The 11,667-nt window shown below is 50.0% G+C and overlaps 1 protein-coding gene across 1 annotated transcript in view; it reads right to left on the bottom strand.

The window, feature by feature from the left end:
- Nucleotides 1–10,017: 10,017 nt before the first annotated feature.
- Nucleotides 10,018–11,667, bottom strand: part of LOC104462122 (cbp/p300-interacting transactivator 3-like) — a 1,835-nt gene continuing 185 nt past the window's right edge. The window contains 1 exon segment of the mRNA XM_010073963.1: nucleotides 10,018–11,667. This exon segment is cut by the window's right edge and continues 22 nt beyond it. Coding sequence (XP_010072265.1) covers nucleotides 11,234–11,667 — 434 coding nt within the window. The 3' untranslated portion in view covers nucleotides 10,018–11,233.

Genomic DNA, 11,667 nt, shown 5'->3' with positions numbered 1-11,667 from the left:
CTGCCAGAGGACCCCGGCTGCTTAGCGGCGCCCGTGCCCGTGCAGGGCGATGCTGTCACCATTGGTGGCCCCTAAGTCACCCGCCCCCAGCACCCGCGTGTCCCTCCTCACTGGGGACAGCCGTGCTGGGGCGGGCAGGAAAGGCTTCTTGCACCGTGTCCCCGTTCTCCTTTGCTTTACAGTGGCTATAAGCAGAAGAGCTCAAGGCCCTGGTGTGGAAGCAGGCCCATCTGTCTATCTGTAGGGTTTTGCCTCCTCTCCACCCTACAGCTGGAAACCCCCTTCTGTCCCACCTCCAGTCCCTTTCAGCTGGACATCAAAACAGTCCTGGGCTCCCAGGGATGCCAAAAAGGGAAAAACCAAAAAAGGAAAGGGAAAGCCAGGGTGTGCTTTTCAGAAAGTGCCAGGATTCCAGAAAGTGTGTCTTTGCTAGAGAGGTCTGAGAGCTACTTTGACCTAAATGAGTCCTTAAAGAAGTTCCCACGCGGTGCTGCTGGGCCGAGCTGCCCTGTGCTCGGAGCAGAAGCTGCAGGCTCCCTCCCATTGCTCCTACCTGTTGTTGCCACTCTCACACTGGCAGAGAATTCACCTATCTGTTTTTCACCTGATATACTATGGATTTTAGCCTGTGGCCCAGCTCGTGTGATTTGGGAAAGTCCTTCACCGAGAGGCTGTGCCCTCACACCACACACAGTTTCAGCACGCTTGAGCCCCTGGTTGTGCTTCTGAGATCCCACATAACCCAGGTCAGCAGTGCAGAAATGAGGGAACTGATTGAACATCCTGCATTAACGAGTCTGCCTCCTGCCTGGTGGCAAACTGCAGCAAATGCTTCTGTGCAGGACATGAACCAGGGTCCCCTGCCTGCCTCCCTGCTGAGCCGAGGGGACTCCTGCCGGCTGCCATGCCCCGAATTGCCTGAGCTTGCTGAGCACACGGAGGCAGATGCAGGGTTTTGCATACTGAGAAGATAAGGAGGGCTTTTTTCAGCTCTGAAAGCTGTTTATTCTTTACAGCATACTGACACCAGAGCGGAAAGTGCCTTTTCCTGAAGCTGGCTATTTATAAACAGCCTGCTGTGCCGAGCCTTCTCTTGCAAGGGGGCAGGGACTCGTGCTGCTTTTCTTTCACTGCCTTGAATTCACCCGGAGATCCTTCAGACACGAGCAAATAGAGCAGATCTTGCTTGACCATCTGCTGGGGGCACGCTACAGCACCAACAGCTCTTAATAACTCTTTGGAGTTACCAAACTCCAGTGAGTATCTAATTTAGCCCTCAACACTTTGGCTGTGCGGTCGGTGCCGTTCACAGCCCTGGATTGTTGCAAAGGCTTTGCAGGAGAAATTAATCATTTGTGACAGTCATGCCTTTAACACATGAAACAGCTGTGCTTGTCCAAAGGGGATAATCCCTGCAGTGTATGGGCAGAAATCGGCAGCAGTTGCAGCCGTATCTTTCCAAGCTGCTGAACAGTGCAGTGTTCACGGCATGCACACACTTGGGGTGGGATTTGTCTGCTCTGAGATGTCTAAGGCATAGCCTCCAAGCCTCAGCTAGCTGTCCTTCCTTGTCAAAGAAGAGAAACGGGCACCTTCAAATCTCATCTCCATGAGATACCTTTCTTGGGATTTTACCTCATTTAATTGTGTAGGGATGCTGGGCAGCACTCTGCCTTCCTCCCCATGTCTTCCTCCAGCAGGCCAGCGGCTCTGTGGGCAAAGCTGAGTTCCTCTTCTCTTCCTCCAGGAACGTTGGAACCCTCTTTTGAACCACACCAGAAACTCCAAGGAAGCTAGGAATAGATTTTATTATTAAAACTACTGCTCCTTGCCTGACCTAGTTGTGCCCCCTTTGCAAACCAGGTTTGCTCTTGGCACTGCTCACAGTACAGCACCACAGTGTCATCCAGATTTTCCCACCTGTAGTGATTGTGGCTTTTAGTCGCCTGGCACAGAAGCCCAGTGTGCCTGGCAAAACAACATGCGGGTGTCTGGCCAAGAATGAAAGAATGAGATAAAACCCTCTGTCCCTTTCTGATGTTTGTCTTGGTGCTGTTGGAGAAAGGACGACGTGTGCAGAGGGATTGGGAGAGGATGGGCAGACTGTGCAGGGAGAGCCAGATTTCAGTGTGGCTCTACACACCAAACATAGCTGAAGTAGTGAAGATGGATGGGTGGCTCGGAGCCAAGAGAATGGGAGAAGATCAGAAAACCGTTGAATTGAGGTCTTTTCACCCCCTTGGTATTGCAGTGGTCATGAGCAGGTCATGGACTTTTGTAGCAGGATGAACTTGCAGAATTCCCTGGAAATGTGAACTCAAGGATATTTCTGGCAAATCTGGAAAGGAAATAATCTTCCATCTGGAGGCTGCAGGATGCAGCACAGCCCCCTGCTCACTGAAAGGTCCCAGTGCTCCTGAGCTGCACACAGGTCTTGGCTGACTGGTCAAAACTTTTCTCAACTCACTGTAATGCCCTGCAATCAACCGTCTTTTGTATTTACAGTTGAAACAGGAAAAGCAGGACTTGGTCCATACCTTGGTGTAGCAATAATGAAGCAACCTAACGGCAGACTGTAACCAGAATCTGAAAATCATGTGTTGTAATGTGCCACAAACAACTACAAGGCCCAGAAGAGACCCTCAGCATTCAAATACTGCTGAGGGGTGGGCCACAGAGTAACCTACTGTGCTTGCTAATCAACTGTGTTTTATTAAAGACCTGAGGTGCAGATTCCCTGCTCTTTCCCCCTCCTTCAGGGCAAAGGATGAACTGGGAATAGGGATAGGATTAGATGCTTGCAAAAGCAGTCACCTGCAAAGCTTATACTACGGGTTTAGTCCTTTTTCTCTGGACTCATGGGTTTTTCATGGGTTTGGCAAAGAGCTGCTTTCCCTAATCCCCATTCATGCAGGCACACATGGAAGCTCCTGGGAATCCCTGCTGCTCTAGGGGCTCGAGTTCAGCAAAGTGGGAATACACCCCATGAGTAGCATCCTCAAGAGAGCCCAGCCTGCCTGCCTGGCTCAAAGGAGTGATGCACAGCCCTGCTTTAATTTTCTTGACTGTGGTGTCCTTCCCCAGGAGCCAGAGACCTGAGAATACACCCTGCGGCTGACCCAAAAGAGAGATGAAACACTGAGTCAGCAAGCAAGCAGCAGGCGCTTTCAGAGCTTCATCCGTGTATCCACACGCTGAGCCCTGGGCTGGCTCCTCCAGATCCACAGGGACATGCAGCTGAGCTGTGGCAGGCTACAGCTGAGCTTCCCCCCACCCCACGGCATTGCTTCTCTGTGCAAAGGCTGATGGAGGTGGTGCAGGAGGAAGGCACCCCACCTTGCCCCCACTCCTGGGTGGCACGGCAGTACTTTCTGTGATGCATCAGAGACATGTCTCAGCTCTTCCCCATGCCACACATGGACTCTGCTGTTTGCTGAGCATTGGTTCCTACCTGGGGAGCCCATGTTTTGCAAAGGGCCAAATCTGCCCTTTTGTGACTCCAAATTTCATTTTGTGCATATTAATAACAAGGAGGTGAATTGTTACCTATTTCTCACACTATTTTCCCAGGACAGACCTGTTGCCAGGCTCTTTGCCCTGCTGCTGGTGTTGCAGGCTAAACCCAGCTACAGTGGCTCGGAGAGGCAGCCAGGACAAGGAAAGGAGCAGGTTCCTTTCTGAATGGGATGTATCTAAGCACTGTGGTGTGTCCAAGTACAGGGAATTCCTCACACATGGCACCTCCATTGATGCGACAGGTCAGGAAAAGGAGAAAAGGACATTATCAGCCCCAGGCTGCCACGGAGTCTGTGTAACTGTGGCTGAAGGAGGATGATCCCGGCTGTGCCAGATCTAAGATCCGAGACCTTTGTTCACCTCTGGCTTTCTCACCCCTACCCAGTGCCATGGCAGTGTCGTGTGGGTCACACCCGCCCTCACAGTTCAGTGCACCAGGCAGATACGTTTTTTATTCTAAATAAGGAAGGAAGGGGGTCCAGAAGCACCTTGGCCTCATTCTGCCATTTCCTAGAAAGCCCCAAGCCCTCCCTTCTAAATATTTGGCTCTTACAGAGGAAGCCAGGAAAGCCCCTAGCATCCTTTGCTGCAGCCACAGATCTCTTATCCTGCTCGTCTACCAGCGCTTAGCACGTGTAGGATAGGGCTGGGACTGCAGCTATCAACAAAGGACATGAAAGCAGTTCTCTTAGAAATCCCCTTTTTTCCTCACCCCTCTGGTAATCCAGAGGACTTGCAAGCCAAGTCAAGATGTCTCAAGAGCAAATTATATTCTCATCCTGCTTGTCTTCAGTAGGAACAAGCTGCCCCCAGAAATGTGCTGCAGAGAAGCAGAGCAAAGCTTACTCCTGCTGTTTTATGATCAAGAAAACTCAAACAGGTTTTTCTAAAGGCTTGGGGGGAGTGGGATGCAGAAACCGTGAGCTCCCGAGAGGAAGAGGCATGGCAGCATGGAGAAGAGGAGCAGACGGGTCTCTTCACTCCAAACTTCTGAGGCAAATGCAAACCCAGTGATACAGAGTTTAAAAGAATGATGAAAAAACAGAGCCCTAAAACTAAAATTAAATCCAACCTTAAGCTCAGGAGAGTATCACCCTGAATGTCACGGGTATGATTGCTTGTACCTTGAATACATGTCACACGACAGAGGCCATCCAAGATCTCACCAGGAGAGCACTGTGTCCAGAAGCCGATGTGGCCAGAGTGGTGCAGGGAGGAAGGTTCATTGATGGGAGGCTCAGGGAGGAACCTGGACCTATTGTACCACCTCATGAGCAGTGAAGAGGGAGGAATGTCTCATGGCAGGATGGCATCAGTCTGCGCAAGCTGGCAGCTGTAGTGTGGATGGGAGAATGACTCTATGGGGAATGCCCCTGGGAAGTGTCTGAGCTGGTGGGAGAAGCAAGGGATGGTGCTGGGGTGCAGTTTTTAGGAACTTGGGTATTTGGGCAACAATTGCACTTGTATTTTAGATGCAAAGGTGGCCTTCCACCATCTTCTAGGCCAAAAGAGCTCATAGAAGAGAGAACCCTGCCAGTACCTGCAAAGGTGGCTACAGATACCGTATTATCCCTTGGGAGAGATATCTGGGGTCCCTGCATACAGAGCTCTGAAAACACTGGGTCAGTGCCTGTGCCAGCCAGCAACCAACGGGAAAGGGAGAAATTGGGAAAGAGATGAGAGCAGTGCAGTACTGAAACAAGGGTCCAGAGAAATTCCATCTTCTGAGGTTTAAAAATTTGTCTGAACAAGGTCCTGCCCTACCTTTGGATGCAGTCCTGCTTGGAGCAGGAGACTGGACTGAGTGACCTCCAAAGGTCCCTTCCAGTCTAAATCTTTCTGTGGTTCTGTGATGAATGTTTGAAATACAGAACAGCCAGACCTAATTATAGCATGGGAGAAATCCACAACACATCTACAGCTTAAACAAGTGCTGTTCCCTGCCCCATCCCATAAAACTAGAGACAGAAAAGAAAAAGGTAATCATGACAATCTACACCACACAGTGACTCTTGAATGGGGAGAGACTCAGGAGGGAACATCACAGGAGCTGTGAAATCACTACTGGTGTGCAGAAGGCAACCATTAAATTATTGGGAATCAGGAGACACCCAACAAAGTGAGCGGGTGGCAGATTTAAAATGAAGAGGAGCTTACAGAGCTTAAGCTTCTTATGAAGAGCTTGATTACATCATCATAACTCACTTGTGGATTTTATTGGCACAAGATCCTGGTGAAGTAAAATGTACCCATGAATTAAAAAGTGATTGCAGGTATTGGGTGGGTAGGTTCACTGCTGGGTATTTAACATGGTAAAAACTTAACCTGTGGCTCAGACCTCCTCAGACCACTACTTTCTGAAAGTTGCGAAGGAGCACTGGGAGAAGGACCATGTACAATCACTTGATTTCTCAAATTTTCTCCCTGACTACTCAATCCCAGAGAGCAGAGAGGGCTCAATGGGCTGTTGGCTTGACTTTCCCTGGCAGTTCTCACTTGATGTTCTCAATCCCTTTGGCTGCAAATGGGATTTTGTCTCTTTTTGACATTGTTATTCTGACTCATGCCCAAGTTTCCAGTTATGAAAGCATAAGAGAGGTGAGAGCAGATACATATCAGATGGGTAACCCCCAGGCTTGTTCAGACCCGGGGTGCCCAGCACTGCCTCAGCCTGTGGCTGACAGCAGTGCCCAGGGCAGAAGGATGCTGGCACACTTGCTGTGGTCCTTCCCAGGTTCGCTCTCCAGCACCGAGTGATCAGTGGCTCAAACACTTCCTGAATCAAAGACTTCCTGACTCAGAAACAGGATCTTTCTATTAGGGTGGATTTTTTTCCCCAGGTCTTTTGTCTGTCTGCTCTTCGAAGCCTCTCAGCACTTATCACATCCTGTGGCATGAGAGCAGTCCTGGGTCAGGCTAAAAGACCCAACAGATAGTTTCCTATCCTGCCTCCAGCACAGCACAGGCATAAGGCAGGCATGCATGATACTGCATGCTTGGCCAGTTTTCCAGCCCTTAACTCTCTGTTGCTTTCACAACTTCCTGAGCCAGACATGATTTTTATGTGCTTACAGACCCTTCATGGATTTCTCTTCTAGGAACTTGTCTGGCCATCCCTCAAACCCTCAGCAACCTCAGGTATCCACAACATCTTGTGAAGAGGATTCCCACAGCTCAACCATCCCACCTCCTCTAATTTGCTTTGCGCCTGCAGTTTGCCGGTCTCCTTTGGTGCCTTATTGCTTGTATGGGAAGAGGAGTGAGCTGCGTCCCTTCTCAGATACTTTCTGGAGAGTTGTGGTTCATGGGGCCTCAGAAAGAGGCCACCCCACACTTTGATGATCCTGGTTGCCCTTCTCCGAACCTTTTCAATTTCCATGCCATCCTCTCTGAGCCAGGAAGATGGTAGGACAGCACAGCGCATCCAAGTTGGAAGGGAACCCTGCAGACACACAGTGGCACACAGGGATGGCCTCTGCTGTGCTCTCTGGTCCACTCTTAACAGTTCGTAACAGCCACCTGGCTTTTTGTCATACAGAAGAGTTCATGTACCTCCACAAGTGTTCACACGCCTCCCACACGGTCAGAAAGAGCTTCACTGTTGGAGCTACATGCATGCAGAGATACCTCTGTTCACTGGGGTTTGAACCAGGCCCCTGCCACCTAAATTTCCAGAGATCAACAGATATCTTCCATTACATCTGGGGAAAATAATTCCCTAGTCACCTTCCCCTTTCACATATTTTATAAACCTCTGTTACCCAGCCTTCTTCCTGGCTGAGGAGTCCCAGTCTATTTTGTGGCTTCTTTTGAGAAACATTGGCTCAGTTGTTTTTTTTACAATTTCTCTAGTTTTACGTTATCATTTTTCTGATGAACAGACCCGAATTTTGGATAATTCAGTAGCGTGGGCAGTGCACAGGATGCAGCTGAATTGTGTATTGATGCTGTAGGACATTCTCTATTCTTCCTTCTCCTAATGATTTCTAACCTTCCCTTTGCTGGTCTGGCTCCTCCTAAACAGCAAGCTGAGATTTTTCACAGGAACATTCATTGTAATGCGAAGATCTTTCCTGAGTGACTATAGCTAGTTTAGAGCCCAGCGCTGTGTATGATGTCAAGAAAGATGAACCCTACACATATCATTTCACATTTATCACCCATTGCTCATCTTATTGCCCAGTCACTCACTATGAACAGATCCTGTACCAGCTCTCTGCACTAGACTGTCAGCTTTGCCACGCGGAATCACCGAACTTTATCAGCAAACTTCATCACCTAGAGAGCACATGTACTTTAAAGATGGGAATGTAGAGAAATGCCTTGTCTTTCTGTGCTTTCACACTTACCATGCTCCCAGAGGCTGCCTCAAGACCTGGTCTTCACAAGAATAGCTACAGAATCTGTTTGGAGTGTAACAGAGGATCCAGCCTCAGTGAGGGGACAGGGTGGCTGTGTCCCAGACATCCCCTCTGGACTAGGTAGTGGGGTGGGAGAACCTTCCTTCTTCCCCAGCACAGAAAACAGGCTCTCCGTGTCTCAAGAGTTCTGTCTGAGTTCACTTCTGTCCTCAACGCTCCCGGACGGATCGGCACTGTCATCCAGCAGCTGTTTGCGGTGCTCTGCAGTGCTGGCCAGCCCCCAATGGATACCAGCGCTTTGGAGCATCACCCTGCTGCCCCCCTGCCTGTTGCTGGATGAAGGGGTCAGGGTCAGCTAGACGGGAAACGCAGAGTTCAGCCCTGTTGTGTTTTTGGTGATCTTGACTGACTTTGAGAAACTTGTCTGCAGACCCAGGGAGCTGGGTCTCCCTGTTGTGCCACCTGCCACCTCTGCTCGGTGTGGTGCCAGCCGCCGTGCTGGGGACCTGGACAAGCAGGCTGTTCGGTAAAGCTGAGGGGAGAGGGAGAACCAGAGCTGTGCAAGGTGCAGCTCACGCTCCTGCAGCAGGTCCCGTGTGCCTGATGGAAGGCGGACAAAGCAGGCAGCAGAAAGAGGGGTAGTTCAAACTTTAGAAAGGAGGCAATGCCTGGACTGATCCAGTCTAACCTCATCAGCAGCAATAGGCCTGTAGCAGAAATCACAAGTGTTTTTGTTTTATCTAGGAAATCCTAGGGGCTGACCACAGTTCACAGTACCTTTTGGGGAGATGGAGAGGTAACACCTGAGGAGTTAATTCCTGTTATGAAGTTTCCATTTGTATGAAAGCTGGCACTGAAATAATCTGAAGTGAGCCTGCTAGGACAGACTCCCAAAATCCTGGCCAGGACCCCCCACTCACTGCACCCCTCTGGCAATATCTGTCAACAGCCCCTTTCCCAGCGCACTGGACAGCTCTCCAAGAGGGTGTGCAGACATGTTCCTCTGTCCTGTTTGCATCAAAGTGCTTCTTACAAAGAATGTGTTCCTGTTCCTGGGACACCTATTCTCAAATTGCTCAAGTTGACAATCCTGCATCTGTGGCCTGGACATAGCTCCTCACTTGTAGCTGGGACACTGCAGACCACAGTGGTGTGTCACACAGCCTGCACCCAGAAAAACCACAACTGACAGCCTGGAACATGCCTGATTATTTTGGGGTTCAGCTACTTTTACACTAATAAATAAATCTAGTTGCCAATTCCTTGCTGCTGACCTACAACCTTCTGCTATTCTGCAGATGCACAGAGAAAGCAAAGCTCTTCCAGGTCTTGAGCATCCCGTCAGCCCAGAGCTGACAGCCCCAGCAGGGCTCTCCCACCTGCGACACAAGCCCTGCCATTTACCTTTAGACCAGCTCTCCAGATTGCACAGGCATAATCACCGAAAGGACAGGACAGGACTTTTAACACTTGGTCTTGAATTGTGCAAGGATCAAGGCCAGGTGACACTGACAGGCAACCCAAGCTGCGGTCAAAAGTTATCCAGCCCCTCCCATACCAGCATCCACAGCCCCATTGCTACCGGGCAGGAGAGGGACACATGGGAATATTCCTGAACCCTACAAAAGGAGTGGCTGGGAAAGCTTTAAAAAGGAAAAACTAAGTTCTGGAAGAGCAGGAGATCAAAGACTGTCTTGATTTTTAGAGCCTTTGTGGTATATAAATCTGCAGCAGAGTGCTCCTAGTAGAGCTGCAACCCAGCTGTCAGAGCTGCACTTGGTCTGACCGAAGCGTACCGAAGCGTAAGGAGTCCCCAGCCACGGGTCTGAGCACCTTGGCTCGGCCGCAGCGGGGCTGCAAGCAACAGCAGCCGCTCTGCACCAGGGCAGCACCATCCGTGGTCGGGATTTTCTCTCAGAACAGAGAAGGAGCATCTCATCCTCCCAGCCACTCTTTGAGGATTGACTGAGTCCAAGCATGAACCTATAAACACCATCCTTACAATTCAGGTGTCAGGTGGGGGACACTGGTGACGGGATCCACAGCCCACCGATGGAAGCAAAGAAAACACTTCTCCCCAGTGCTCAACAACACACCACACCTGGGCCAGAGATGAGCACTACACAAATGCACCACTGGAGATGTTTCAGCTTTTATTTGTAAATTCGTCTGTACATTCTCATGTGGTGTTGAGTGGCAGCTGCCAGGAGCTGTCAGCAGCAGGGGGCAGCAGCAGCCAGGGATGAACAGGAGACAGCAGAGGAAACCGAACCCCGCACATTCAACCTCTTCTGAGTAAGGGAATTAGAAACCGAGTCATCTTTATCACATTCAGAAAGGTGTTGGATTTACAGTCCCATGCGTTCAGCATAAAGATCTCGGGTGGAAGTGACTATCTGCAGAGCAGCGTGAAAACTATCCCAGGCTTTCTTTTTGTGAAGCCAACATCTTAAAGCTGCAGTACTCTCCATGCATCCTTCCCAGCAGTCCCAAAGCCAAATAACAAAAGAAGCCCTTGCAAATAAATAATCATAGGAAAATAAATAAGATTAGATCTGGAATATACAGTTACATGGTCTTTATTTGGTTTCAGAGGTGGAAAAAAGTGGAGCTAGACTGCAGCTTTAAGCCTTATGCCCGAGTCAACCTCAAACACTTTGTAAATTTTACAGTTGATTAGCTGTACAGGTTGGAGATCTAAAGTTCCAGAGATTAACATTTAGGCACATATGCACACCCTTCCCCAAGGCATACTTTATTGTACTCAGCCAGTTAAGAAGAGCTTGCTGGAGGGGAAGTGCCCCCCTTTCCGAGCTGAACAGACAAGACTGAAGACCTATTTACTGTCACAGTAAAAAGTCCCAACAAATATCTAACCCCACCCATGTTTGCAAGAGGAAACTGGTTCAAACCATGCGCCAGGGAGACAATCCTCTCTCAGGGGATCCTTTAACTTCGCTGGCACCACAGAATCCTTGAGCAAATCCAGCTACCGGCAGGGCTGCCAGCTGCCCATCGCTTCCTGCACTCAAAGCCTAGTTGTGGAAAGTCGTAAGTCCATTATTTCTACTTAAGCCAGAAATCCTGTTAATGCCATTTAGAGTCAGCTCTACAGCAAGAGCTCTTGATCTGCTCTTGGTTTGGGGTACACACCCCCTCCCCAGGAACTCCCAAATGAAAAACCACACAGAAGACAAAAGCAATCCATTGCAAGCCAGTGTCCGATGATTGTCTCTTTAGGGAGGTCAGGAATCCAGGATAGGGCAAGGCAAGGGAAGGGAGGAGGGTGGCAGGTGGAGGAGGAAGTTAGAAACAAACTCAAAGCCACCAAGACACAAGGAGGAGCTCAAAGCTTCTCAACAGCTGATGGCACTGGGTTGCTGTTTGCTAACAAAGTCTGAAATGAAGTCAAACTCGTTCTGTCCCAAGAATAGCTCTGGCAGCTCCTGAATCCGGTCCAATCCCAGTTCCAGGACAAGCGATGTCAAGACCTCCTCATCGATGAGATCAGTGTCCATAACGTTCAAGGTCAGCGCTGGCGAGGGCATGTGCTGCATACCCGGGTGCTGGCTTGGCCCCACTCTGTACTGCTGGGCACCAGCTCCCACGTGCCCGTTGCTCATACCCAGCGGGTGACCCTGGTACTGGGTGTTGAGTTTTTGTAGGTGCATGCTGGCCATGAGCTGCTGGGTGCCCACCGGCCCCATGTACTGCTGCTGCTGCTGACTAGGGCCGTTGAACATCATCGCGTTCTGCATCTGGTGGTGGCCCATCTGTCCGCTGAGGTTGG

This window comes from Pterocles gutturalis, unplaced genomic scaffold (assembly GCF_000699245.1).
Source record: "Pterocles gutturalis isolate BGI_N339 unplaced genomic scaffold, ASM69924v1 scaffold29616, whole genome shotgun sequence".
Lineage (NCBI taxonomy): Eukaryota > Metazoa > Chordata > Aves > Pterocliformes > Pteroclidae > Pterocles > Pterocles gutturalis.
This window is presented reverse-complemented; position numbering and strand designations above follow the sequence as displayed.